At 46.7% G+C, this 27757-nt stretch overlaps 4 protein-coding genes and 1 non-coding gene across 14 annotated transcripts in view; 2 read left to right on the forward strand and 3 right to left on the reverse strand.

The window, feature by feature from the left end:
* Positions 1 to 13284, forward strand: part of EIF2AK1 (eukaryotic translation initiation factor 2 alpha kinase 1) — a 35707-nt gene extending 22423 nt beyond the window's left edge. For both annotated transcript variants that reach the window (XM_019030641.4, XM_019030643.4), the window contains exons 12-15: positions 8072 to 8186; positions 8407 to 8489; positions 10149 to 10382; positions 12311 to 13284. In XM_019030641.4, the coding sequence (XP_018886186.2) occupies positions 8072 to 8186; positions 8407 to 8489; positions 10149 to 10382; positions 12311 to 12439 (561 nt within the window). In that variant the 3' untranslated portion in view covers positions 12440 to 13284. The remainder of the gene's footprint in view (positions 1 to 8071; positions 8187 to 8406; positions 8490 to 10148; positions 10383 to 12310) is intronic.
* ANKRD61 (ankyrin repeat domain 61) lies at positions 539 to 5828 on the reverse strand. Its single transcript, XM_004045073.5, has 3 exons — positions 5516 to 5828; positions 4174 to 4271; positions 539 to 1647 (listed from the first exon to the last, which is right to left on the reverse strand). The coding sequence occupies exons 1-3, from the start codon at positions 5729 to 5731 to the stop codon at positions 705 to 707; spliced, it is 1257 nt and encodes a 418-aa protein (XP_004045121.4). The 5' UTR covers positions 5732 to 5828; the 3' UTR covers positions 539 to 704.
* AIMP2 (aminoacyl tRNA synthetase complex interacting multifunctional protein 2) lies at positions 13281 to 27313 on the reverse strand. 6 transcript variants are annotated; one of them, XM_031013130.2, is made up of 4 exons: positions 27178 to 27313; positions 21230 to 21436; positions 18536 to 18767; positions 13281 to 13812 (listed from the first exon to the last, which is right to left on the reverse strand). In XM_031013130.2, exons 1-4 carry the CDS (start codon positions 27190 to 27192, stop codon positions 13424 to 13426), a joined length of 843 nt encoding a protein of 280 aa, XP_030868990.1. In that variant the 5' UTR covers positions 27193 to 27313; the 3' UTR covers positions 13281 to 13423. The 6 variants fall into 6 exon arrangements, with proteins under 6 accessions (XP_030868990.1, XP_030868989.1, XP_030868991.1 ...); XM_031013129.3 differs by having other exon boundaries at positions 27058 to 27278; XM_031013131.2 differs by lacking the exon at positions 27178 to 27313 and adding an exon at positions 26812 to 27008.
* Positions 19584 to 19718, reverse strand: LOC115935482 (small nucleolar RNA SNORA42/SNORA80 family). The gene has a single exon (XR_004071107.2). It is a non-coding gene; the product is annotated as a small nucleolar RNA SNORA42/SNORA80 family (small nucleolar RNA).
* Positions 27314 to 27757, forward strand: part of PMS2 (PMS1 homolog 2, mismatch repair system component) — a 38502-nt gene continuing 38058 nt past the window's right edge. Inside the window, exon 1 of one of the 4 annotated variants that reach the window (XM_031013114.3) lies at positions 27314 to 27559. In XM_031013114.3, the coding sequence (XP_030868974.2) occupies positions 27537 to 27559 (23 nt within the window). In that variant the 5' untranslated portion in view covers positions 27314 to 27536. The remainder of the gene's footprint in view (positions 27560 to 27757) is intronic. The other 3 variants (XM_031013112.3, XM_055346520.1, XM_055346523.2) reach the window with 3 other exon arrangements.

Genomic DNA, 27757 nt, shown 5'->3' on the forward strand with positions numbered 1-27757 from the left:
GCCCAGCTAATTTTTAAATTTTTTTTGTAGAGATGGAGTTTTGCTATGTTGCCCAGGTTGATCTTGAACTCCTGGGCTCAAGTGTTCCTCACATCTTGACCTCCCAAAGTGCTGGGGTTACAGGTGTGAGCCACTGCACTTGGTTATAAGTTGAATTTTAAAGTAGTAATTTTGGGGCATTTGAAAATCCTCTGTGGAGTATGAGTACTTTTTTTCAGGTGCTCTGAGTACTGCTATAATCAGGGGTGCTAAATGTATTTAGTGCTGACAGAAATGCTCATTGATTATTGCAGACTTAGAGGTAAACTCTATTTCTATAATTATTCATCTTAAAGTTTAACAAAATCGGAAGTTTTTTTGTTGTTTTAGAAAAGTCTATAATGACTATTTGATTTTTATCCAGAAAAGGCTATCAAGAAAGAGAGAAAATATATTTGTGTCTTTGGCTGAAGAGATTTAAATTAATTTGCTTACTTTTCGGCCCAAAGTTGAATCATGGAAAGGGCATGAAAAAAAAAAAAACCTAGGAACAAAACTGTTAATAGGCAAGTCACTTTGTATTTTGGAACATGTTCAAGAATCAGTAGTTTGTACATTTGGGATGTCACAGGTGATAGGTGAAGCATTTTCTGGGACATGTCTAGCCAGAAAATGCAGTTTGAGTGGCTGAAAGTCCCTCTGCTGTGAAACTGGGAGGTCTTATTTCAAGAGGTATATGCCAAGTCATAACAGCAGTAGACAGAATTCCATATTGTCACTGGGAGGAATTGCTTCAAGTGCTGTTTGTATTTCTCACCATAAATATTCCTGATGTTTCTTTTGCAGATACCCTGTAGGGATAAAGGTTTTTGCGATTGCTTTATTAGGGTGTCCCTTAAGAGGCGGAATTCTGGTAGCATGATTCCTGCAGGTAGAATTCCTTGGTTATTGGTCATTCTCAGAGGATAAGTGTGATAAAGTAGCCTGGCCAGAAGTGCTGTATCTCTTACATTGAAACTGCGCTGAAGGTACATATAAATTGGAGATTCCCCGTTTCTTGTTAAAATGTTAACATTTGCTTCAAATTCAAGCAGGAGATTGATGATTGCCTCTCTGCCTCCAAAGCATGCCTCATGGATGGCGGTTTGGCCCTTGTAGTCCTGGGCGTTGACTTTGGCTCCGTGAGTGAGCAGCAGACGGATGCAGCTGACCCCCGCCCCGAGGAGTCGGCCTGCTTTGCTTGATGCAGTGCACACTGCAAGCTTCAGGGGCGTGTTCCCCGTGGAAGAGACAGCACAGTTGACGTTTGCTCCATAGGCAATGAGCGTTTCCATCATCTCCTTATTCAGCATGTTTGCGGCCATGTGAAGGGGTGTCATGCTGGCTTCATTAATAGCATTGACATCGGCACCATTTTGGGTCAAAATGGAGAGAACTGGATAGCAACCATATGCTATGGCCAGGTGGAGTGGTGAACGTTTGTTGCTGATTTCCCCTTGAGCGTTAACTTGAGCTCCGTGCGCACACAAGATGCGGAGACATGTGATGCTGCTATTCTGAATGTCTGTCAGGATCCTGTGCATTCTGTTGCCTGGTTTTGCCCACGTGGTGGAAGTGACTGGCCAGTGCAGTAGCATTAAGTTGAGTGTGGTGAGGCCTGTCGTGTCCCTAGAATGGGTATTGATTACACGTTACACTGAATTCACAGTGGGAATGGCTCTACGTGAACAGTTAATGCTTAAGAAGCCAGTATTTATTTAAAGTAAGACCCTTCAATTACCTTAAGGATGTGTTTCAAAATCTGTATTGCTGGGTAGTTTCTCAGGCTATCCCAGGGTTTTTCGTGGGATGTGGTGGGATGCATCACTACATGATGGGGCCTAGCTTCATTTTATATATATATAATTTTTTTTTTGAAAAATTATTTTCACTTTTATACAATGTTGTGAAGAAGGCCCAGCTTCTTGGAGCAGCCTGTTTTACCTGTGCCGTCCCCGCTAGGGCTGTGTCCCTTCAAGGCTGTATCTTAGTGATTTCTGCAGCCTGGCACCTCACACAGTGCTGGGCTGGGTTACTGGCTTTCTGTGAAATTGTGTGGACTTGAGTGTGATCTGTTATTGCCACAGAAGTGAGCCGTGAAGGCCCGAACTCCCGTTGACTCCTTTCTTAGAGGCTCTGTCTCTGCTCTCCTACCCGACATTTTTCTGCGTGAGTGTGTAGGGAGCAGAAGTGCCAGGGGTTGAATCTGAAGACCTGTGGTCATTCCGAAGTTCATTCCCTGCTCCAGGCCAGGTGGAATGGGCATTTTACAACTTGGCCCTCATCTCAGAAGCGCTTTCAAAAATTCCTTTGTTTTGGCAGAGCAAAAGGATGGTTTATTATGTAAATCTAACTGCTCTGCTGAAATTAGAAAATGATTTTAGTTCACATAGATTTGTTTAGCGTGAGGCCCTAGGCTATGGATATGGTGAAACAGCAGGTGGCCCCTACCTTTGTAGGGCTTATAGTCTAGCAGGGAAGATAGACGTGAAACAGTGAAACAGCTCAGTAAATAGTGGAAGCCGGCAGAGTTCTAGAGAGGTGCAGAGGCCTCACATAGTGCATGCAGTGTGCAGGGTAGGAAAGGGTCCCCTAAGGAGAATGGGGCGAGTCTGTGATGGTTGAGATGTGGAAGGGACTTCGAGAGGACTTGGAGAGCTGGGGTGGGGTGCTCAGGGAGAGGCTGGGAGCAAGACAGGTCAGGTGGGTTCTTCTGGAGCATGGTAAGGATTTGGGGCAAGAAGTTCTATTATTATTATTATTTTGAGATGGAGTCTTGCTCTGTCGCCCAGGCTGGAATGTGGTGGCGTGATTTTGGCTCACTGCAGCTGCCGCCTCACGGGTTCAAGCGATTCTCCTGCCTCAGCCTCCCGAGTAGCTGGGACTACAGGCGCCCGCCACCACGCCTGGTTAGTTTTTGTATTTTTAGTAGAGATGAGGTTTCACCAGGCTGGTCTCGAACTCCTGACCTCATGATCCACCCACCTCAGCCTCCCATGGTGCTGGGATTACAGGCGTGAGCCACCGCGCCCGGCCTATACTACTTAATTCTTTCATTCACTCAGATAGTATTACTGGGCACTTGCTAAGTGTCAGGCATTGATTTGGTTGAGGTGCTGGAGATACAGTGGTGCACAAGGTCAACTTCTCTTTCATGTGGCTTACCTTCTAGTGGAGAGTAATAAACAAGAAAATCCATTGTCGGCCAGGCGCGGCGGCTCACGCCTGTAATCCCAGCACTTTGGGAGGCTGAGGTGGACGGATCATGAGGTCAGGAGATTGAGACTATCCTGGCTAACATGGTGAAACCCCATCTCTACTAAAAATACAAACAATTAGCCAGGCGTGGTGGCAGGCGCCTGTAGTCCCAGCTACTTGGGAGGCTGAGGCAGGAGAATGGCGTGAACCCTGGAGGCGGAGCTTGCAGTGAGCTGAGACCATGCCACTGTACTCCAGCCTGGGCGACAGAGCAACACTCCGTCTCAAAAAACAAAAACCAAAAATAAAGAAAATCCATTGTCTACGTATATTTTATTTTTCACACCTAACTTTGGTGGTTAAACTTATTGAAGGCCATGGCAAGGACTTTACTGCATTCCTCACAACACCACCATTGAGCACTTAATCCTCAGAATGTGCAATAATTTGGCAAAATCTTTATGATGTTGCATTTTTCTCAGTTTTTCAGAGTATCTCATCTACTCAGTAAAGACATTGGTTCATTCATAAGAACGAACAACTCCAAACATAAGTGGAAAAAATGTATGAACTGAAAAAACATCTATATCAGGTATATCCTCACTTAGAAATGATTGTCAGTGAAGCTGGGTGCTGTGGCTGAGGGCTGTTAATTCCAGCACTTTGGGAGGCCGAGGCAGGTGGATCACTTGAGGCCAGGAGTTCAAGACCAGCCTGGCCAACATGGTGAAACCCTGTCTCTACTAAAAATACAAATGTTAGCTGGGCATGGTGACGCACACCTGTAATCCCAGCTACTCGGGAGGCTGAGGTGGGAGAAGCTCTTGAACCCAGGAAGTAGAGGTTGCAGTGAGGCGAGATTGTGCCATTGCACTCCAGCCTGGGCAGCAGAGCGAGACCCCTGCCTCAAAATAAAAAAGAAAAAAAAAGAAATGATTTTAGGTGGAGTTAACTTACCTGACTTCTGGGTCAGCGCCGTGCCGTAACAGGCAGAGCAGACTCTGGGCCTTGTGGTACTTGGCAGCCAGATGGATGGGGATGATAGACTCTGTCGGCTTTGGAGGGAAAACAAAACACATTACAAGTGGCCCTGTGTAGTTAAAAATACTGTTTGTGTTAGCTTGCCATTTCAAAGGCAATACATTTATTTAGTGTCTCATTGGCTCACTCTTTTTCTGGTATGTGCATTGAAAGTTTCCTTTTCTACTACCTGTTTTAAATGATCAAAATTCAGTGAATTCCATCCTATAAAATCTGTGTTTCACAGAAATGCACATTTACTGAGGCAACAGAAATAACACTCAAAAGCTTTGGAAATTTTTGAAAGTTGATTCTTCAGAAGAGCCTGTGGTGTGATATTAAGGGTACTTGCTATGAAGTCACTTAGTCCTTAAATTAACCCACAGGGTGATGGACAAGTAGGTGCTGTGTCGTTGCCAAAGTCGTATTACCAGCAGTAAAACCTGAATCTTCAGGGTTTTCAAATATAACGCAGCATATGTTCTGTCTATGATTAGCAGAGCTGTTTGTGCCAGCTCTTAAAATACACACATGTAAGTAGTAGTTTCACACCGTGGCTGCAAGATAAGACAGTAGGGTACAAGAGAGGGTGACTTCCTTTTTGAATTTAATTGTAAAAGTAATAATCATTGTATAAAAGTTTAGAAAATGAAAATGTATATATTAAAAAGGGAAAAACTATTTTTTGTTTGTTTGAGATGGAGTCTCGCTCTGTCGTCCAGGCTAGAGAGTGCAGTGGTACGATCTTGGCTCACTGCAACCTCTGCCTTCTGGGTTCAAGCAATTCTCCTGCCTCAGCCGTCCGAGTAGCTGAGATTATAGGCTCCTGCCACCATGCCCGGCTAATTTTTGTATTTTTAGTAGAGACAGTGTTTTGCCCTGCTGGCCAGGCTGGTCTCGAACTCCTGACCTCAGGTGATCCACCCACCTTGGCCTTCCAGAGTGCTGGGATTACAGGCATGAGCTACTGCATCTGGCCGAAAAAGGGAAAAACTAATTTGACCACATGGAGATCATCACCGTGGGTATGTTTGAGAGATGACATGAATGGTCTTCCAGCCACACAGGGTCTGGTGTTTTCTCATGTTGGTTTGTGTGTGACATGTGTAGGGGAGGCTTTGCAGGCTTTGGGGAGCACTGCAGTGTGTGTGGGGTGAGCTGGAGTCGTGTCTCATTCTCATAAGGGCCGTGAGCTTAGTGGGTTCACCAGCTTTAGATTATGCTCCTTTCTAAGCAGCCTGACTTTTTTCCAGAAGTGACTGAGCAGAAAAGAGGGTACCTGGGTCAGAAGTAATCTGCTGCTGGTGGAGTTGGGCAGAATGGTGATGGGCTGGTTGACAGGGTGATTTCTCAGGAGTACCTCAATCGTAGTGCAGTCTTCTCTCATGATGGCTTCATAGAGTTTCGAGTGAAGTGCTGCAGATGGGCCATCTTCCAGGGGCTTGGCACTGTCAACCACCAGGTCTCTGCTTCCTTTCCTGGGTATATTCCCCATGAGAAAAACTTAAGACTTCAGGAGAAAATGTTGTTATGGAATTGGTCAGTTTCAGTCTCTTTGTGATGATTCTTTCAGTTCAGTTCTAGAACTGTTCTAGAATTTGTCGAGAATTGGATCTGTGAAGGCAATCCATCAAAGTTTGGAACCAAGCGTCCAGACTTTGTTCCTTGATCATAGAATGTCAAATGTCAGCAGTTTTTAGGGTTTTCTACTCTATCATAAAAACATATTCAAGCTATCATCTTACATCTTTATTTCTGATTTCTCTCCAATTCAAGTGTAGCTGAAACAATGATCAAAGCTAAAACAGAGGAATTTATACATTAAAATACAAAAGTTAAAATTATTACTTTTAAAGTAAGAAAACTTGTTAACCTATTTTTTAGTTTTTATTATAATAGAATCTTCCCTCTCCCCATTATGGGTTCAGTTTTTCTCCGGCATAGGAATAGTTTGGGAGATGTTTTGGGTCTGTACTCTTTGCTTAAATAAAACCATTTAGTGTGATCTATTAGTTCCCAACCCTGGCTAATACATATGAGTTATCTGGGAGCTTTTAAAAAATATCAAAGTTGGCTTGGTGCGGTGGCTCATGCCTGTAATCCCAGCACTTTGAGAGGCCAGGGCGGGCAGAACATGAGGTCAAGAGATCAAGACCGTACTGGCCAACATGGTGAAACCCTGTCGCTACTAAAAATACAAAAATTAGCTGGCTGTGGTGGCGTGCGCCTGTAGTCCCAGCTACTCGGGAGGTTGAGGCAGGAGAATTGTTTGAACCTGAGAGGTGGAGGTTACAGTGAGCCGAGATGGCGCCACTGCACTCCAGCCTGGCGACACAGCAAGACTCTGTCTTAAAAAAAAAAAAATCAGTTTTTTCATAGTGCGAGAAACATGCTTACCCGTCCAAACCCAAAGAGTGAACTTAGAGGCACAAAGAACAGTGAAAGTGAGACTTTTAATAGCCCTCTTGCAAGGTCGCGTGTCTGGTAGGCAGGTACACCCAGGGCAGTTACAACAGGTAATTTATATCCTAGCATGCAAGACCCTACCTCAGTTCCTCACTGGTCAAGGACTACAGGGTTACGATCTTCCTGGACGGCACCTACGTTGCATTATCCCCTTAGAAGGTTATACCCTGGTCCCTTCCCCGCTTAAGTTTGGATTTCCCAGTAATGAAACTTTCTTCCCTTTTATGGGCTGACTCCTCTACATCCTGTTCACTTATTGTGATCTTCCAGGTGGATGAGCCATGCGGTTTGTTACATTCCAGGCTGGCTGCCGGTGCTTAGATTTATCATGCCTTGAAAAAGCCATTTAAAATGTTTTCTCACACATAGAAAATCACGTCTCTGGACTCGACAGGACAGTCGTTTCTTTTCTTTTTTTTGAGACAGAGTCTCACTCTGTTTCCCAGGCTGGAGTGCAGTGGTGCGATCTCGTCTCACTGCAACCTCTGCCTCCCAGGTTCAAGCCATTCTGCCTCAGCCTCCGGGTAGCTGGGATTACAGGCATGCACCACCACACCTGGCTAATTTTTGTATTTTTAGTAGAGATGGGGTTTCACCATGTTGGCCAGGCTGGCCTTAAACTCCTGACCTCAGGCGATTTGCCCACCTCAGCCTCCTAAAGTGCTGAGATTACAGTCATGAGCCACCGTGCCCGGCCGAGGACAGTCATTTCTAAGAGCTTCTTGGGTAATGATGTGCAGTAAGGGTTGGGAAGCACTTGTGTACAAAGCATGCTCTACATTAATATTCTCCAAATTTAGAATAGCCTTGGGACTTTTAATAATACTGATGCTTGCGTTCACCCGCAGGAGTTCTGATGCAGTTGGCCTGGGGAATGGTTGAATGTTGAAGTTTTTTTTTTTTTTTGAGACAGGGTTTTGCTCGTTGCCCAGGCTGGAGTGCAATGCCACAATCTTGGTTCACTGCAGCCTCTGACTCCTGGGTTCAAGCCATTCTTCTGCCTCAGTCTCCCTAGTAGCAGGGATTACAGGCACGTGCCACCACACCTGACTAATTTCGTATTTTTTACAGACGGTTTTTCACCATGTTGGCCATGCTTGTCTTGAACTCCTGACCTCAGGTGATCTGCCTGCCTCAGTCTCCCAAAGTGCTGGGATTACAGGCATGAGCCACTGCACCCGGCCAGATGTTGAGATTTTTAAAACTCCTGGATGATTCTGATGTGCAGGCAAATTTGGGAACTATTCCTCAAATATTTAACTTTTGAGGGGCTGCTTGCTCCTGAGTTCCAAACACTTAAAAACATTTACAAGATTTTACTATTTGTTTTAAGAAAGCCAAGGAGTTGACTTGTTTTGTTTGTTGATAGCCAAGAAATATTTTTCTTCATGGCCCTGATCAGCAAGTAAAAATAGGAGACTTTGGTCTGGCCTGCACAGACATCCTACAGAAGAACACAGACTGGACCAACAGAAACGGGAAGAGTAAGTTTTTGGTTTTGTTTTGTTTTCTTTGCATAAGCAAAAGACATGGTTGCACATGTTAGCATTTAAAGAGAATCATAAAGATTTAATAGCAAAGGTAAGATAAAGATACAAAGCAACTGTTGTTCTCTTAGGAGCTACACTGCTTGCTCATAGTAAATGTTCTTTAATGTTGACAGTGCTAACTGCAGTGTTTAATATGTGGCTTTTGAAATGATAGGAACACCAACACATACGTCCAGAGTGGGTACTTGTCTGTACGCTTCACCCGAACAGTTGGAAGGATCTGAGTATGATGCCAAGGTAGTATTTGTTGCTTTCTGCCCTTTCATTCAACTTATTCTGCAGTCTTAAATAACAGTACAGGGTTGGATGCAGTGGCTCACGCCTGTAATCCCAGCACTTTGGGAGGCCGAGGTGGGTGGGTCACCAGAGGTCAGGAGTTCAAGACCAGCCTGGTCAACATGGTGAAACCTGGTCTCTACTAAAAATACAAAAATTATCTGGGTGCGATGGCACATGCCTGTAGTCCCAGCTACTCCGGAGGCTGAGGCATGAGAATCACTTGAATCCGGGAGGCAGAGGTTGCAGTGAGCCGAGGTTGCACCATTGCACTCCATCCTGGATGACAAGAGCAAAACTCCATCTCAAAAAAAGAAAAAAACAAACAGTACAATGAAATGCAGAAGCTCTGTCATAGAGATGTTTTTGGAGATAACTGAGTACTGTAGATAATTAACTGGATCAAACTGTCCTAAGAAGAAACCTCACTTTTCAGTAGACTCTGTGTTGCCTACATTACCATTTCAAAATCAACAGATGTCACAATTTTTTTGTTTGTTCATTTGTTGTTTTTGAGACAGGGTCTTTCTCTGTTGCCCAGGTTGGATTGCAGTGGTGTCATCATAGCTCATGGCAGCCTCCAACTCCTGGGCTCAAGTGATCCTCCCACCTCAGCCTCCCATGTAACTGTGACTTCAAGAGTTGTGCTACCACACCCAGCTAATAAAAAAAAAATTATTTGTAGAAATGGGTCTTGCTTTGTCCAGGTTGGTCTCAAACTCCTGGCCTCAAATGATTCTCCTCCCTTGGCCTCCCAAAGTGCTGGGATTAAGGCATGAACCACTGTGCCTGGCCTAAATCGATTTTGAAATGAGCTTTCCCTTTAAAACATCACTGTTCACCTCAGGAAGCTAGAATTCATGGAAGCCTGTTTTCAGCCTTTCTTCTAATTGGTTTTTTTCAAGCTTTGGTAAATAAACACCAAGGGGAAGCCTGCCCCTTGACTCCCCTTGAAATAGAACGAACATGCTATAAAGTTTGAATCTCCCTTGTTCCTGGAAGAAATGCTAAAATCCATTTTTCAAAACAACAGGCTAGTAAAATTTTCTTCCTTTTGATGGCGCATTGACAGCTTTTTAGTGATTAGGAAAGAGCTGTCAGAAAAAATGATGGCTGCCCCTAAAATCTTGTCTAGTGAAGACCTTCCTAAAAAATCTGTTTTTAGGAGTAGTATCACAGATTTTATGCAGTTTGTTAAATGTCACCAAGGACACTTGGTAAGAATGAGTGGAGGCAGAGGTGAGACCGGAGGAGAACCCGCGACCCTCTGTGGCTCCCCCGCAGCTGACACTAGCAGGCGGGAGCTCACGTCACTGCCTGGGTCAGGCCTGGATTGTTAAGGGGTGCTGAAGACAGTTGTATGGTTGTGACTGCTGTGGGTGGGGATTATCCCTGCCCTCCACCTGACCATCCATTCTGCGTGCCCACGGATGCCCCTTTTTGAGGTTGTGAAAGTCCCTGTCACTGATGAGCCATCCTGCTCCGTTCCCTTCCTTGTGGGTGACTGTATATCCTCATTCTTAGAAACCCTCTCCTGTTTGGAGGGTGGAACACAGAAATGGAAACGTTCTTCTAACTTTGTATTTCGCTACTGAGTTCCCCCTTTTTTTCTTTTTCCAGTCAGATATGTACAGCTTGGGTGTGATCCTGCTAGAGCTCTTTCAGCCGTTTGGAACAGAAATGGAGCGAGCAGAAGTTCTAACAGGTTTAAGAACTGGTCAGTTGCCGGAATCCCTCCGTAAAAGGTGTCCAGTGCAAGCCAAGTATATCCAGCACTTAACGAGAAGGAACTCATCGCAGAGACCATCTGCCATTCAGCTGCTGCAGAGTGAACTTTTCCAAAATTCTGGAAATGTATGTGCTTTTCTTTCTCTTGGTCCTGGAGTGAAGGTGGTTTTTATTGCCTCTCTTGGAGAAGGAAGCGGTTGGGTGGTGCCCCCTGAGGCTGGGGCTGGAAGAGCCAGATGATGGTTCTGGAGGCGGGGCCTGTTTGTTCTCCTCCACTTCCTGGCACTCAGCTGCAGGGTGTGCTGGCAGGACTCACTCCCCTTGGGGTAGCAGCTGTGGCCTCAGCAGGCACAGGAGGTATCTGCTGGTGTTCACAAAGAGGAGCGGAGGGCTGGGGGCCAACCCCACAGCGAAGGCTGGTCAGAAAGCTTCCTGGGGCCTGGTGGGTGAGACTCCCTCCTGGAAAGGCCGGAGGGGCCCGCAGGGTTTGCCCCTTCTCATGGCTAGGCCTTTAAATGTCCAGGTCAAACTCTGACCCTTCACCACCTGCCTGCTGTTCTGGGCTGTCTGAGTGCCTGTCGGGGGCTCATCACTGGCAGGGCTGGTGACCCCGGAAGTGGTGGGCGGGTCCCTCGAGGGTGTTTTGGTCATTGGTGAGTTCAGCACTCTATCGGGAATTTCGAGTTGTACATGATCCTGGTACCTCCCCGGGTAGTGCTGAAGAGTGTGCCCGATGGGGGCTGCTGCATTCCCTGCGCAGTACACAGTCACTGGACCACCGGGGAGAGGCAGGGGTGGCCTGGTGTGGGGGTCTGGCTGCAGCTGCTGCCCTAGACATGGTCTTTGTACATGTTTTTTTTTTTAAATGCTGAGGAAAATATGAAGCTTAAAATAGAATTTGTTTAAATTGTGAATCCTGGCCAGGCGGGGTGGCTCATGCCTGTAATCCCAGGCATGGGATTTTGGGAGGCAGAGGTGGGAGGATTGCCTGATGTTAGGAGTTCAAGACCAGCCTGGCCAACATGGTGAAACCCCATCTACTAAAAGTACAAAAATTAGCCAGGCGTGGTGGTGCACACCTGTAATCCCACCTCCTTGGGAGGCTGAGGCAGGACAGTCACTTGAACTCGGGAGGCGGAGGTTGCAGTGAGCTGAGATCACCCCACTGTACTCCAGCCTGGGCGAAAGAGCGAGACTCCATCTCAATATAAATAGTGAACCCTGTTTTAGTGACTAGTTGAGCTTAGACTCATATTTGTGCAAACAAAATATTTAAACCCGTTCTCAGAGTTCCCTGACTGTATCAAGCACTAGGTTGAATACCAGTAGCATGCTTCTATTCATTGTCCACGTAAGCAGGTTGACTCCCCACCACCTGTCTACTCTAAGAGTTACAAGCACTGGGCGTGGTGGCTCACGCCTGTAATCCCAGCACTTTGGGAGGCTGAGGCAGGCGGATCACAAGGTCAGGAGTCCAAGACCAGCCTGACCAACATGGTAAAACCCCATCTCTACTAAAAATACAAAAATTAGCCGGTGTGAGCCACCATGCCCAGCCACAGATGTGGTCCTTGAAACCAAGTATAAACATTTATCTTCACATATGAAGGGGATTTTCTAATGCTCAGTTAGGATAGCTATTAGAGACCATAGTTATTTAGTATTTATGGTAAGGGTTTCTACTATCTTGCAAAAGTTTTTTGTATAAAATGAAACCTTGGCTGGGTGTGTTGGCTCACACCTGTAATTCCAGCACTTTGGGAGGTCGAGGCGGGTGGGTCACTTGAGGTAAGGAGTTTGAGACCGGCCTGGCCAACATGGCGAAACCTCATCTCTACTAAAAATACAGAAACTAGCTGGGCTTGTGCGAGAGCGCCTGTAATCCCAGCTACTTGGGTGGCTGAGGCACGAGAATAGCTTGAACTGGGGAGGCACAGGTTGCAGTGAGCCAAGATCATGCCACTGTACTCCAGCCTGGGCGACAGAGCGAGACCTGTCTTAAAAAAAAAAAAAAAAGTTATTTTAATGGAGTTTAAAATATTTTCTCCTTACAGGTTAACCTCACCCTACAGATGAAGATAATAGAGCAAGAAAAAGAAATTGCAGAACTAAAGAAGCAGCTAAACCTCCTTTCTCAAGACAAAGGGGTGAGGGATGACGGGAAGGATGGGGGCGTGGGATGAAAGTGGACTTTACTTTTAAGGTAGTTAACTGGAATGTAAATTTTTAATCTTTATTAGGGTATAGTTGGTATAATTCTTCGTTGTATTTAGTAAGCCTTTACAAGACTTGTTAAAGATGTCAGAGTGCCCCAAGCTGCCGTTCCTTCCCTTCCTGCCCCACAAGCTCCTTTTCCTGAATTTCCTACCTAAATATTAACCATATGCCTAGTCTCTGAAACTAAAAACTTGGACCTCATCCTCAATTATTTTCTCCTTTCAACTCTGTTGACCCTCTGTCTGGTCTTCCTCTAGAAGGTTCTACCGCAGAAATTGATGTGTGCTCCCTGCCCTCGTCACTGCCCAAGCCCGGGCCTGCACGTACTCACTGGACTGTTCCAGTTTTGACAGCTGCCAGTCTCCCTGCCCCTTTCACACTGCAGCTGAAGTTCATTACCTGAAGGACGCCTGATCATTTCATTCCTTGGCTCCAAACCTTCTGCTGCCTCTAAGATAAAAGCTCGACTTCTTAACAGTGTACAGTGTGCAACTTCCAACCTTTTTATCTGTTCTCTCCACCTTCAATTTAGCGTCATTCCAAGACCACACCCTTGCAAAGCTTTGTACTCCGCACCCCAGATGATCTCCAGGCAGCTCAGATCTCTTTCCTGCCTTTGCCCTGCACTGTTCCCTGGTACTTCCTCCTTTATTGTAGCACTCAGCTCCCCAGCCAATCTGTACATCCCTCAGAGGCAGCGATCTGATGAATTGGTTTGTGAATCCCAGAAAGGGTCTGCCATGGAGTTGGCAGTCATCACGGTAGATGGCGTATGATTTTGCTGAATTTTAAATAAAATGAAAACCATAAATTACATGATGCTTTTATTGACACTTGACAACTGGCCTAAATAAAAAGACTCTGACTCTAATACAAGTCCCCTTACTGATAATAGGCATGAAAGAGCACCATTCTTAAAATCTAAACCCTTTAAAATCAGTTACGGCAATTCACTTAAGGAGCTTGAGAGCCGTGTTAAAAGGAGCCAGGTTTTCACAAGACCTCATCCACCTCTGCACATTGGCTGGCACTGTCACACTGCAGCCTCCGGTCTGCTGGAGTACAGACCACAGCACCACGTCTGCTACGGTGAGTTCATTCCCAGCGAGCCAAGGGCTCTTCCCAAGAGCAGAGTTCATGGAGCGGAAAACAGCGGCTTTTTCTTTACTGCTTCCCTCTTTTAACTGAAAAATCGCAATATCTACCCAGCTATCTATAAGGGTTGCGTTGACAGCATTATGCTTCTGGCCAAACAGAGAGAACAAGAAACGTGCAATGTTCCCTTCGCCTTCGATGGGGCACATCGTCTGGACGCTGAATTTCATCTGTGTCTTCAGCACTGAAAAGAAAAAACACGCCAGGTAGCATCACCAGAGCAACCCTGAGGGAAGTACTCGCACAGTGGGGAAGGGGACAGTCACCAAACACCACAAACTGATGACATGGGAAAGGGTGTTTTCAAGAAGAACATCACATTTTCAGTCTGTCTCTAAGATGCTTACTACTGAAAAGGGTTTAAGTGCAAACTATGTTAAAAAAAGTAACCAGAGTCATTCCTGTTATTTGATTATGACAGTTCTGAAGCTAGAAGGGACCTCAGACCACCTTCTCCAATCCCTGCTGCCTAAGGTTTTGGGGGCTGAGGGCTGGAAACCCAGGAGCTGCATCTCCCAGGCTCTTGGCCTCATAATCGCCTTCTGTGAGACTGAGGGCAATTAAGATATGAATGACATGAACTCGCTTCTCTCCACATCAACATAAATCAGAAGAGGCATACATCTGTGGGATAGTCAATACATGACATCCTATCTTTATATGGCCATATGAGAAGATAACTTCAGTGTCCCTATGATGGTAAGTTCTCGAATGTGAGGGCAAGATGGCTGTGATAGCCATGACTCCCCTGCTTTGCCTGGTTGGACACAACCCCCTTCCCCGAATGCTCACAGTCCCCCCTTGAGCTGTGTCTCACTCAGAGACCCTAAATTTTGCAGAGGAACAAGGGCATCTTTGCGTTGCTTCATCCCTGCTCCTCCTCTAGAACTATCCCACAGGCTTTCTAGACTTAGAATATCTGACCTGATGCAAATCGCTGTGTGGCCGGTATGCCACAGAATGTCCTAAACCCTTGCTGCCTCTTATCAAAACCATGTTGCACGTCTCATCATATAGTACAGCTAACCCTCGAACAGTGGGGGGGTTAGGGACACTGACCCCCGACTGCTGTGCAGTCGAAAATCCACATAAAACTTCTGACTCCTTCAAAACTTAAGCACTAATAGCCTACTATTCATGGGAAGCCTTACCCATCACAGTTGATTAACACGTTTTGTATGGTCTATATATTATATGCTATATTCTTACAATAAACTTGAGAAAATGTTAAGAAAATAATAAGGATGCTGGGCATGGTGGCTCACACCTGTAGTCCCTGCTGCTTGGGAGGCTGAGGTGGGAGGATCACTTGAGCCCAGAAGGTTGAGGCTGTGGTGAGCTATGATCGCACCACGGCACTCCAGCCTGGGTGACACAGGAAGACCCTGCCTCTTTAAAAGAAAATGATAATGAATTTGCTATTCATTAAGTTGAAGTGGATCATCATAAAGGTCTTCATCCCACTGTCCTCATGTCGCTGAGGAAGAGGGGTTGGTCTTGCTGTCTTGGGTGGAAGAGGTGGAGGAGGTAGAAAGGGAGGCAGGAAAGGAGGAGAGGCAAGCACGGTGTAACTTTAGGGAAATACATCATAATTTGTCTGACTTTTTGCCTTTTGATTTCTCTAAAAATAGTTCTGTGCAGCATCACCCCTTCCACTGCTTGCTTTAGTTTCAGTGCTTGTATCATAGAAGACTCCAGGTCATAAAAGAAGTCAAAAGCAGCCTTGAATAATCAGAAGCCTTCTCCTAGACTGTCTAATGGAAATGTGTTTTCCAGCCCGGCTTCTCCTAGGTCTTCTTCCTCAACGTCTGGCACTGGTTTGGAAGCACTTCTCTCCATTAAGCTGTCTTATGTTAATTCTTCTGTGCAGTGTCTGTCAGCCCTTGAATTTCTCCAAAATCTATACCCTGAAACTCTTCACCACCCACTTTTGCCCCATCTATGATCTATTTCATGGTTTCCTTGATTGTCGTAAATCCTATGAAGTCACGCACATCTGGACACAGGTTTCTCCAGGAGGAATGTACTGTTTCACCGTGATGGCTTTCACAGCTTTTTATACGATGATGGCCTCTTCAATGATGTAATCCTTCCAGACTCTTCAAGATGTTCTAATCAGGGTTCTCTCTCTTTTGCTTTTTTTTTTTTGAGATGGAGTCTCGCTCTGTCACCCAGGCTGGAGTGCAGTGGCGCGATCTCACTACAACCTCCACCTCCTGGGTTCAAGCAATTCTCCTGCCTCAGCCTCCAAAGTAGCTGGAATTACAGGCATGTGCCACCATGCCCAACCAGGGTTCTCTTTCATAGCACTGACAATTTCATAGAGTACTGTGTGTAATGAAATGAGCCTGGGGGCAAGTAGACGACTTTGACGCCCTTGGTGTTAACTCATGGGGCTCTGAGTGCGTGGAGCACTGAAGAACTTTAAAAAGGTGTACCTTACTGGCAAGGTACATCCTGACTTCAGGGACAAGGCATCAATGGAATTAATCCAGAAAAAGCGTTCTTGTCCAGACGTTGTACAACCAAAAGATCAGCAGCTGTGTTTATCTTTTCCCATTAAGTCTTGGGTGTTAGCAGTTTTATAGGTAAGAGCTCGCCTGATCATAAACACAGCTGCACCTGCACAAAACAGGACGGTTAGCCTAGCCCTGCCTGCCTTCAATCCTGGGGCTCACTTCCCTTCTTTACTTAATAAATGTCCTTTGTGGTTCCCTCCCACGCCCCCAGATTAGGGCAGTTTTGTCTGTATTAAAAACCTGTTGACACAGGTATCCCATCTCCTCCATGATTTTCTTAATGGCATCTGGGAACTTGTCTGCTGCCTCTTGGTTGGCGGAAGCTGCTTCTCCTGTTATCTTGACATTTTTAAAAGCCAAACCTCTTCCTAAAATTATCAAACCATCATTTGCTGGCATTAAACTCTCCAGCTTTAGATCTTTCACCATCCTTTGGCTTCAAGTTGTCATATAATGACTTTGCTTTTTCTCAAATCTTATGAGAGTCTATAGGTATGCCTAACAGTTATCCTGCACCCCACATAAAAGCTGCATTTTCTTTTCTTTTTTTTTGAGATGGAGTCTCACTCTGTAGCCCAGGCTGGAGTATAGTGGTGCGATCTTGGCTCACGGCAACCTCCACCTCCTGGGTTCAAGCGATTCTCCTGTCTCAGCCTCCCGAGTAGCTGGGATTACAGGTGAAGGTCACCATGCCGAGCTCATTTTTGTGCCTTTAGTAGAGATGGGGTTTCGCCATATTGGTCAGGCTGGTCTTGAACTCCTGATCTCAGGTGATCCACCCACCTCAGCCTTCCAAAGTGCTCGGATTACAGGCATGAACCACCACAACCGGCCAAAATCTACATTTTCAATGTGAGATGAATAGGTATTCTGCAAAAAGTGCAAGGTTTTTGCACCTCCCAGTGCAGCTATAGTGACGCCTTCATGAATTTCCCTTTTTTTTTTTTTTTGAGATGGAGTCTCGCTCTGTCGCCAGGCTGGAGTGCAGTGGTGCGACTTCGGCTCACTGCAACCTCCACCTCCCAGGTTGAAGCGATTTTCCTGCCTCAGGCTTCCAAGTAGCTGGGACTACAGGCACGCACCACCACGCCCGGCTAATTTTTTTTTTGGTATTTTTTAGTAGAGATGGGGTTTCACCGTGTTAGCCAGGATGGTCTCGATCTCCTGACCTCGTGATCCGCCCGCCTCGGCCTCCCAAGAGATCACTTTTGACTGCAACATGCAATTTCCTGGAGAGATGAATTAGCTGCTCACACCGAGATGATTAGCGTCACAGGGTGTCTGAAGCAGATTGAAGCAGACACTCCCCACGCTGGAGGCGGCTGTGAAATTATTCCAGCAGTACAGTCTGTTCCACAGTTAATGTTACGCAGTTGGGATTTTATGCTCATCTTCACGTTTGTTTACATTTCTCTCAACTGCAAGTGGTGCCATTATAGTGTGTGTGTGTGTGTGTAAGTTTTGATACATTTTAACTTTTTAAAATTTGTGTATATTTTGTGTATGTAAATAATAGACTAGTATGTAAATATTTTATGCCTCATATCTTTTTCTTACTTGTTTTGATATTTTTCTTTTTTCTTTCTTTTTTGAGATGGAGTCTCGTTCTGTCGCCCAGGCTGGAATACAATGGCGTGATCTTGGCTCACTGCAACCTCCACCTCCTGGGTTCAAGTTGTTCTCCTGCCTTCGCCTCCCGAGTAGCTGGGATTACAGGCGCCTGCTACCACACCCAGCTAAGTTTTGTATTTTTAGTAGAGATGGGGTTTCACCATGTTGGTCAGGCTGGTCTTGAACTCCTGACTTTGTGATCTGCCTGCCTTGGCCTCACAAAGTGCTGGGATTACAGGCGTGAGCCCCTACGCGTGGCCTTGTTTTGATATTTCTAGGCTATGCAGTTTGTCTGCCAGTTTTTTCAAATTGCTGCAAATCTCCAAAAAATTTTCCAAGATAGTTATTGAAAAAAATCCACGAGGCCCGGGCCCGGTGGCTCACGCCTGTAATCCCAGCACTTTGGGAGGCCGAGGCAGGTGGATCATGAGGTCAGGAGTTTGAGACCATCCTGGCTAACATGGTGAAACCCCCATCTCTACTAAAAATACAAAAAATTAGCCAGGCATGGTGGTGGGTGCCTGTAGTCCCAGCTACTCGGGAGGCTGAGGCAGGAGAACTGCTTGAACCCGGGAGGTGGAGGTTGCAGTGAGCTGAGATTGTGCCACTGCACTCCAGCCTGGGTGACAGAGCGAGACTCTGTCTCAAAAAAAAAAAAAAAAAAAAAAAAAAGAAAAGAAAAGAAAAAAATCCACATGTAAATGAACTCATGCAGGTGAAACTCATGGTGTTCAAGGGGCAGCTGTGTGTAAGTTGAACTCAGTCCCGTCTACTTACCATTCTTCCAAATTAAAGTGAATCCCAGCTGATAGTCTTGGCGGGGCTGTTTTTTATTCTGTTCTCCAAAGCACTTGAGAAGGTTTTCAGGCACGCTCTTGACCGAGGAGTGCGTGTGCACCGTGGACAGGACCCTGAAGTGCTCACAGAGCAGCCTGTGCAGCACAAGCAGGGAGAGGGGAGGGGAGGCCGGGTTCGCGTTGATCACGATGTCTTTCAGCGCCCCGTAATCCTGGGGAAAGACCAAGACAATGTACGAATAACAGTCATCGGAGAGTGCCACTGTGCCGGGCGCGAGTCTAAGAACCTAACCAGGGTTATCTAACCGACTCCGCCACTTCCATGAAGACGGCACTAGCGTCATCTCCATGTTGCAGCCAGTAACTTATCCAAGGTCACTCGCTCAGGACTGAGCGGAGCTGGGATATGAGCGGACTCCACCCCCTTACCCCCAACAAATAAAAAGTTGACTCTACTGTCAAATAAAACAACATATGAGGAATGACACTTTGTTTTTTTTTTTTTTTTTTTGAGACAGAGTCTCACTCTGTCACACAGGCTGGAGTACAGTGGATGATCTCTGCTCACTGCAACCTCTGCCTCCACAGGTTCAAGCGATTCTCCTGCCTCAGCTTCCTGAGTGGCTGGGACTACAGGTGCCTGCCACCATGCCCAGCTATTTTTTTTTTTTTTTTTTAAATTTTTAGTAGAGATGGGGTTTTGCCATGTTGCCCAGGCTGTTCTCGAACTCCTGACCTCAAATGACCTGTCCGTCTTGGCCTCCCAAAGTGCCGGGATTACAGATGGGAGCCATGGTGCCTAGCCTAGGAATGACACTTTTATTTGTCCCTTTTAACCTGCAGTTATTCCAGCTACCCAATGTTTCCAACAGCTGACCACGGCCAATTTGTGTTCATTAAGATGTTTCCATGAAGAACCCCTTAAGAAGGGGTGTTGGCTCAAGATATCATTGATGATGAGGGATGGGGAGATTCTAAAATACTAGGCGTTAACTGAAGTGCTCAGACTGACAGCCTTGTTTTTTTCCCACTGTGTAACCCTCTTCAGTGCCAGTGGCCCACGGGTACAGAAGCCAGGCAATGGTTCGGGGCCACAGTTTGCTCTGGCATTGGGCACTATGAGATGTCAAGGGGGATGGGCCTGTCATAATCCAAACCCATGCATGACAGCGTTTTTAGATAAAGACTTTCTTATTCTACGCTTTCACTCCTAATAATGAATGCACTGATGTGAACACTCACGGCCAAACTCCTTGGCTTTCTGTACCCTGCCTGCCACTCCTGACCAATATCCCACACGTCGGCCTAGGCAGAATGCCTTGCAGTTCCCTGAACATATTGTATTACTTGATGCTGGGTCTTCTGAGGTATCAAAATTCATCTTGAGCACCACATGCTCTGAGATACCTCCCTAGCACCCTGAGAAATGACTCAGGGTCTTTTCTCAGTCATTTCACCCGCGCATGCTCGAAAACTCATCTGCTAGGCTCCGGCTCCCTAAGGGCCTGGTTGCGCCTCATCTGAGTCCTCAGTGCATGCCAACAAGTACTGAATGCATGAGGGAGGAGAGGAAGGAATACATGAATGCAGAGGTACTGAGGTTACCAAATATCCCAGCCCTGGGTGAGACACCACAATGCTTGCATTTTTTAGGGCTTTAAGTAGTGCTATTCTATCACCCATTCTAGAGGAGACTATTGATAGGGATTCGTGGGACAAACCCTTTTGCATCCTCAAATAAATATCACATTGTGGTAACAAAGGAGGTGGGCTTTCTTTGCATATCAGATTCTCCCCTAAATTAGCTGAAGCCTGTAAACTTCAATCATGAGAGCTGGCTGATGCAAGTTACTTGTAATACAGCAAACTGAGTTCAAGCAAAACGCATTTGAAATATGAGACTGACGGGCCTGAGCAGTACATTTCAAAAGGATGGGTAGGATTTTTGTACTTGGGCAGTCACGGTTCTGAAAGTTGGCCTATGATCAGAGAGAGTCCGGGCTGCCTCTGCTGAACCTCTGGGGAACACTGAGCAAGCAAGCTGAGATCTGTTCTTCCAGGGCTCAGAAGTTGCTGGACCCATGCCCGGACTGGCAGAGGCTGTAACTCTCTTCCACTCCTTCTCTACCTACAGATCCTCCCTGTCCTCTACTTGCTCTGAGAAGTCAAGAGGAGGCTTTAGAGCTTGTTTTGACTTCACTCCTGCCCTGGGACTCTGTTCTGTGCAAAGGCACACTCATTTAGAGAAGAAAAAAATATGAACATGCTCTTGGCTCTGCCTTTGAAAACTAGAAAGCTAGTTTTGTTTTTGTTTTGAGACGGAGTCTCACTCTGTCGCCCAGGCTGGAGTGTAGTGGCGCGATCTCCGCTCACCACAAGCTCCGCTGCCCGGGTTCACGCCATTCTCCTGCTTCAGCCTCCTGAGTAGCTGGGACTACAGGCGCCCGGCGAATTTTTTGTATTTTTAGTAGAAATGGGGTTTCACCACGTTGGCCAGGATGGTCTCGATCTCCTGACCTCGTGATCTGCCCGCCTCGGCTTCCCAAAGTGCTGGAATTACAGGCGTGAGCCACCGCGCCCGGCCTGAAAGCTAAGGCTTTAATCACAGCAGCACAATTTCCCTGCACTAACCACTCAGTACCTACTAACGTTTCAGCTTTCAAAACGAACTTACCTTCCCAAGCACTGAATTCAAGTCCAGCGCATTGGTGGTTAAAGTCGTGGGCTCATCCGCTTGGATTATGTTGGTTACATCCAAGTCTGCATCTGGTGTTTGAATCATCTTGGAGAGGCCATCAACTGCAGCTTTCAACTCATACAGACGTTTTAAAATATCATCTTGGCGGGACTCAAGAGCTTGCAGAGACAGGTTAGACTCTTCCTAAACAAACCAACAGCCAAATGTTCATTTCCTCTCCCATCAGACCAGTGTTGTTTAAATTTGATCACTTGTCTTACTTTGCCATGCACTCACCAAACCTCCCACCCTTCAAAAGAAGACATTATGGGCTGGGTGTGGTGGCTCACGCCTGTAATCCCAGCACTTCGGGAGGTCCAGGTAGGCAGATCATCTGACGTCAGGAGTTCAAGACCAGCCTGGCCAACATGGTGAAACCCTGTCTCTACTAGAAACACAAAAATTAGCCCGGCATGGTGGCACGCAACTGTAATCCCAGCTACTCAGGAGGGTGAGGCAGGAGAACCACTTGAACCCAGGAGGTGGAGGTTGCAGTGAGCCGAGATGGTGCCACTGCACTCCAGCCTGGGTGACAGAGTGAGACTCCATCTCAAAAAATAAAATAAAATAAAAATAAAAGAAGACATTATGGGATGCAAGTCTGCAAAGCCTTAATTACAAAGTAAAGAAACAAAAAGGAAAAAGACATTAAAATACAGGAGCAGAACCATCTCATTTTCCCCATAGTCCAATAGGTCCCTGCAAATTGATCCCCAAATGCTTAAAACAAGGCCAGGTGCGGTGGCTCACACCTGTAATCCCAGCACTTTGGGAGGCTGAGGCAGGTGGATCACCTGATTTCAAGAGTTTGAGACCAGCCTGGCCAACATGGTGAAACCCCGTTTCTACTAAAAATACAAAAATTAGCCGGGCGTGGTAGTGCATGCCTGTAGTCCCAGCTACTCAGGAGGCTGAGGCAGGAGAATCGCTTGAACCCGGGAGGTGGGGGTTGCAGTGAGCCAAGATCGCACCACTGAACTCCAGCCTGGGCGACACAGCAAGACTCTGTCTCAAAAAAAAAAAAAAAAAAAAAAAAAAAAAAAAAAGCTTAAACAAATAAAAGTTGTGGCTAAAAGCCACTCTGAAATTGTATGGTTCCTATTTCAGGTAATTTAGTCTAACAACAGGGAAGGATAGAAAATGAACACAATTTGTAGTTCTTTGTTCTTAACAAACTAAGAATACTTTGCTTAAATAAGTAGCAATGAGAATGTAACTGAGTAATTTATACAAATAGGGAAAAGGGAACTCAGGTTGAAACACTTTATTTTAGCTTGGAAGCACGTCCATGGGGCCAAGTAATCAATTCCACAAATCATTTTCTTATCTTTTTTTTTCTTGTCCTGGAGACAGGGTCTCACTCTATTGCCCAGGCTGGAGTGCAGTGGTGTGATCATGGCCCACTGCAGCCTTGACTTCCTGGGCTCAAGTGATCCTCCTGCCTTAGTCTCCTGAGTGCCTGGGACTACAAGTGTGCGCCACCAAGCGTGGCTAATTTTTAAATTTTTTTTGTAGAGACAAAGAACTGCGCTATGTTGCTCAGGCTGGTCTCAAACTCCTGTCCTCAAGCCATCCTCCCACCTCAGGTCCCAAAGTGCTGGGAAGACAGCCGTGAGCCACCACACGCGGCCAGGCCACCATTTTTCACCTAGCCTATTCCACCTTGCACCCATTCTAGTCCACCCCTGCAAACCATCCTTTAAGAAGGCAGCTGGAAAGACTTAAAAAGAAACTCAAGGTTGGGCGCGCTGACTCATGCCTATAATCCTAGCACTTTGGGAGGCCGAGACGGGCAGATCACCTGAGGTCAGGAGTTTGAGACCAGCCTGGCCAACATGGCGAAACCCCGTCGCTACTAAAAGTACAAAAATTAGCCAGGTGTGGTGTGGGTGCCTGTAATACCAGCTATTCAGGAGGCTGAGGCAGGAGAATCGCTTGAACCCGGGAGGCAGAGGTTGCAGTGAGCAGAGATCACACCACTGCACTCCAGCCTAGGCGGCAGAGTGAGACTCTCTTTCAAAAAAAAATAAAAATAAAATCCGATATTGTCAATGTCTCCCCCTTGCTAACCTGCTAGGTGCTTAGGATAAAATGTCAAACATTTAACATGGCTTCACAGACATCTTGTACCATTTGGCCTCTGGCTACCTTACCTCACCCAATTTTGTCCTTTGCTCTGTGCTCTAGCCACACTGTCCGAGGAGTTCCTAAACCACCACCCTGGCTCCGACCACAGATCTTCACATGTGCTGTTCCCTCCACCTGCATCACTCTTCCTTCTTCTCTTGTTTGCTTAACTCCTATTTACCTTCGGGCTTAATCAGCACTTTCTCACCTCTCCTAGTCTGCTGCTCTTATTTAAGATCAAACATCAGAGAAATGTGAAGTCCACTGACTTCCGGGTGGAACAGAGTTCAGTATGCCAATTAAATTATTGAGTGCTGGCTAGGCACAGTGGCTGATACCTGTAATCTCAGCACTTTGGAAGGGCGAGGCAGGTGGATCACTTGAGGTCAGGAGTTCGAGAGGACAACATGATGAAACTCCATTTCTACTGAAACACAAAAATTAGCTGGGCTTGGTGGGGGGCACCTGTAATCCCAGCTACTGGAGAGGCTAAGGCAGGAGAAAATTGCTTGAACCCGGGAGACAGTGGCTGCAGTGAGCCGAGATTGCCACACTGCACTCCAGACTGGGTGACAGAGTGAGACTCTGTCTCAAAAACAAAAAAAACCTCAGTAAGGAATGAAGAATGTCTGAAGTACTGTATGTGTAACGTGGCTTGTGATTTTTAAGCCCTGAGTGCAGCGTGATCTAGTCCTTCGTGATCTGAGTAATACCAAAATGTTCAAGATCTGTTTTATGTCATTGGTGTCTTCTAATGTTGGCCTGTTGTTTTCCTTGCTGAAACTAGATTGTGATGTGGTATACTGTTTTTCTCCATTTGTTTTAATTTATATGTATTTATAAATAGCTTATTCTTCATGTTGCTTTCATTTACCCTGGAGATACCTGATTGCTTTTTTTCTTTTTTTTTTTTTTTGAGACAGGGTTTTACTCTGTTGCCCATGCTGGAGTCCAGTGGCAGGATCACAGCTCAATGCAGCCCTGACCTCCTGGGCTCAAGTGATCCTCCCACCTCAGCGTCCTGAGTAGCTGGAACTACAGGCACATGCTACCACACCTGGCTAAGTTTTGTACTTTTTGTAAAAATGGGGTTTCACCATGTTGCCCAGATTGGTTTTGAACTCCTAGGTTCAAGTGATCCTCCTGCCTTGGTATCCCAAAGTGCTGGGATTACAGACGTGGGCCACTGTGCCTGGCCAAGATGTTTTATGGCTAATTATTTGTCCGCATTGTTATCACCTCCTAGAGAAACTGCTAGAAGAGTGAGATTATGTGTCCTCTAAGTTCACAAATAAAAGCCCAAAAGAAGTTAGGCAGCAGACTTAAAAACAAATAAAACAGACTCTGCAAAACTTGACCTTAAATGAAAGGTGACATTCTCCAACCTGGATTGTCTTTTTGGCTTCATGGGACTGTGCAGTTGGAGGGTGACTGGGCCCTGTTTCCAGGGCACTCTCTAGGTGCAGGGACCATTGAACCATGTCTGCTATTTCTGTCTTAGCTCTGTACTGAAATAACAGTTGGGTTACTGGGTTTCAAAAGAAAGTCTGTCCCTCCTGATCTAGGCAGAAAGCCATTAAAGAAAACAGAAGGATAACAAGCAGTGGGAAAACAGACCAGAAAAGTTACCGATTCACCCATCTTGTGTCAGAAATGGACAGGCCTGTTTCTCCTGCTGGAAACCTAGGATGTACGTTTGCAATGAGAAAAGAGTGAAAGACTTGAGCAGGTACATTACAAAAGCACAATCACAGCGGCCAGTGAATATGAAAAGGTCCTCAAGTTAGAGAAGTCTGGAGAAATCCAAACTAAAACTACCTTAGGATACCACGCTACACCCACCAGCTTTGGGCAGGGTGCAAACATCAGGAATTCTTCTACCCTGCCAGTGAGCGAGCGCATAAACCAGTATAACTTTGGAAAACAATTTAACAGAGTGGAAAGCCAGGCGGGCCACTGAGCCAGCAGTCCCATTCATTAGTACATACCCCATGCCTGCTCCTCTGTGTAAGAGTATTCACTGCAGAATTGTTCATAGCAAGTTAAAATGGAAAACAATCCAGTGTCCCTGAGCAAGCAGGATGGATAAGCATATGGTGGAGAGTCATGCAATAGAACGGTATAGTACAGAGATGATGAATACTTCTGATATTACAATAAAATGACTCCTAAAATAATATCTACGAAAAAGAAGCCAGGGCTGGGACCCAGTGGCTCATGTTTGTAATCCCAGCAGTTTGGGAGGCTGGGGTTAGAGGATCGCCTGTGGCCAGGAGATTGAGACCACCTTGGGTCTCCATAACCACCTTTTATGTAGAGATGTGGTAAGACCTCATCTCTACAATAAAAAAAAAAAAAAAACAACCCCAGACACATCAGACTATACGCTGTATGCTTACCTATATGAAGACTATTGTTTAGGGGCCGGGCACGGTGGCTCACACCTGTAATCCCAACACTTTGGAAGGTCGAGGCGGGTGGATCTCTTGAGGTCAGGAGTTCGAGACCAGCCTGGCCAACATGGTGAAACCCTGTCTCTACCAAAAATACAAAAATTAGCCGGGTCCAGTGGACAGCGCCTGTAATCTCAGCTACTCAGGAGGCTGAGGCGGAGAATTGCTTCAACCCGGGAGGCAGAGGTTGCAGTGAGCTAAAATCACACCACTGCACTCCAGCCTGGGTGATAGAGTGAGACTCCATCTGAAAAAAACAAAAAAACAAACAAAAAACCAGACTATATTGTTTAGGGATAAATACTTAGTTGACAACATAATAGAGACAAGCAAGACATAATTACCATAAAAATCAGGACCTGGGGTTGGGGGTGGAGAGGGAAAGTTTAAGTGGAAAGAATGGAGCGGTGACAATGTGTGTCAACCTGGGCCATGGTGACCCTGGGGTTCGCTTTGTAATTCCTCAAAATGAGCATTTATGTGCTATTCACTTTTCAGAGGGTAGAATCTCTGAACCAAAATGTTTAAGTAACCATATATTAAAAAAAGAAAAAATATAGACACATTTGTATTTTAATTAAAACATTTAAAAAATAGAGACAAGGGTCTCGCTATATTGCTGAGGGCGGTCTCAAACTCTTGGGGTTCAACTGATCCTCCCGCCTCGGTCTCCCAAAGCGCTGAGACTCCAGGCATGAACCACCGCGCCCGACCTGGAAACATATATATATATATACATTTTTTTTTTTTTTTGAGATAGAGTTTCGCTCTTGTTGCCCAGGCTCCAGTGCAATAGCTCGATCTCAGCTCACTGCAAACTCCGCCTCAGCCTCCCGAGTAGCTGGGATTACAGGCGCCTCACCACGCCCGGCTAATTTTTGTATTTTTAGTAGAGACGAGGTTTCACCATGTTAGCCAGGCTAGTCTCGAACTCCTGACCTCAGGTGATCCGCCCGCCTCGGCCTCCCAAAGTGCTGGGATTACAGGCGTGAGCCACGGCGCCCGGTCTGGATAAATCTTTTAAAAGATAAAAGTCTGAGTGAGTCCCTGGCCGGCCGGCACAGATGCCGAGGTGGGGCCGTGAACCGGTTGGGACGCACTCGCTCCGGCCTGGGGGGAACCCGGGCCAGCAGCCGGTCGCCGCGCGTGCGCACTGGGCCGGGGGAGGGGGCCCCGCGCTCCTACCTGCACGTGGCCAGCGCCGGGCGCTGGGCCGCAGCTCCTGCCGTGCACGTTGGGGAGCCGGTACATGCAGGTGGGAAGCTCCACACGGAGAGGCGCGCCGCCCCCGTGATAGGGCTTTACCTGGTACATCGGCATGGCAGAACCAAAGCAAAAGGGGGTAGCGCGTGCCAGACGCCAACGCTCAGAAACCGTCAGAGGCCACGACGGAGAACGGCCACCTCCCTTCTGACCCTGCTGCGGGAGTTCGGGAAAACGCAGTCCGGTGTGCTCTGATTGGCCCAGGCTCTTTGACGTCACGAAGTCGACCTTTGACAGAGCCAATAGGCGAAAAGGAGAGACGGGAAGTATTTTTGCCGCCCCGCCCGGAAAGGGCGGAGCACAACGTCAAAAGCAGGCAATGGGAGCTCAGGAGGCGGAGCGCCTGTGGGAGCCCTGGAGGGAACTTTCCCAGTCCCCGAGGTGGATCGGGTGTTGCATCCATGGAGCGAGCTGAGAGCTCGAGGTGAGCGGGGCTCACGGTCTCCCGGTCTCCCCTCTCGCGCGCCCTCTTTGAGACCCACGGCATTCCAGCCTCCCTGGAAATGGGGGGAACATGGCCGAGGCGCGTGGCGAGGCAGCCGCCTGGAGGCCCCGGAGCGGCGACCTCCGTGCTGCAGCGATCTCGTGCCCCTTCGGTGCGCCTTGAGGCCGAGGCAAGCTC

The sequence above is a fragment of the Gorilla gorilla genome, chromosome 6 (assembly GCF_029281585.2).
Source record: "Gorilla gorilla gorilla isolate KB3781 chromosome 6, NHGRI_mGorGor1-v2.1_pri, whole genome shotgun sequence".
Lineage (NCBI taxonomy): Eukaryota > Metazoa > Chordata > Mammalia > Primates > Hominidae > Gorilla > Gorilla gorilla.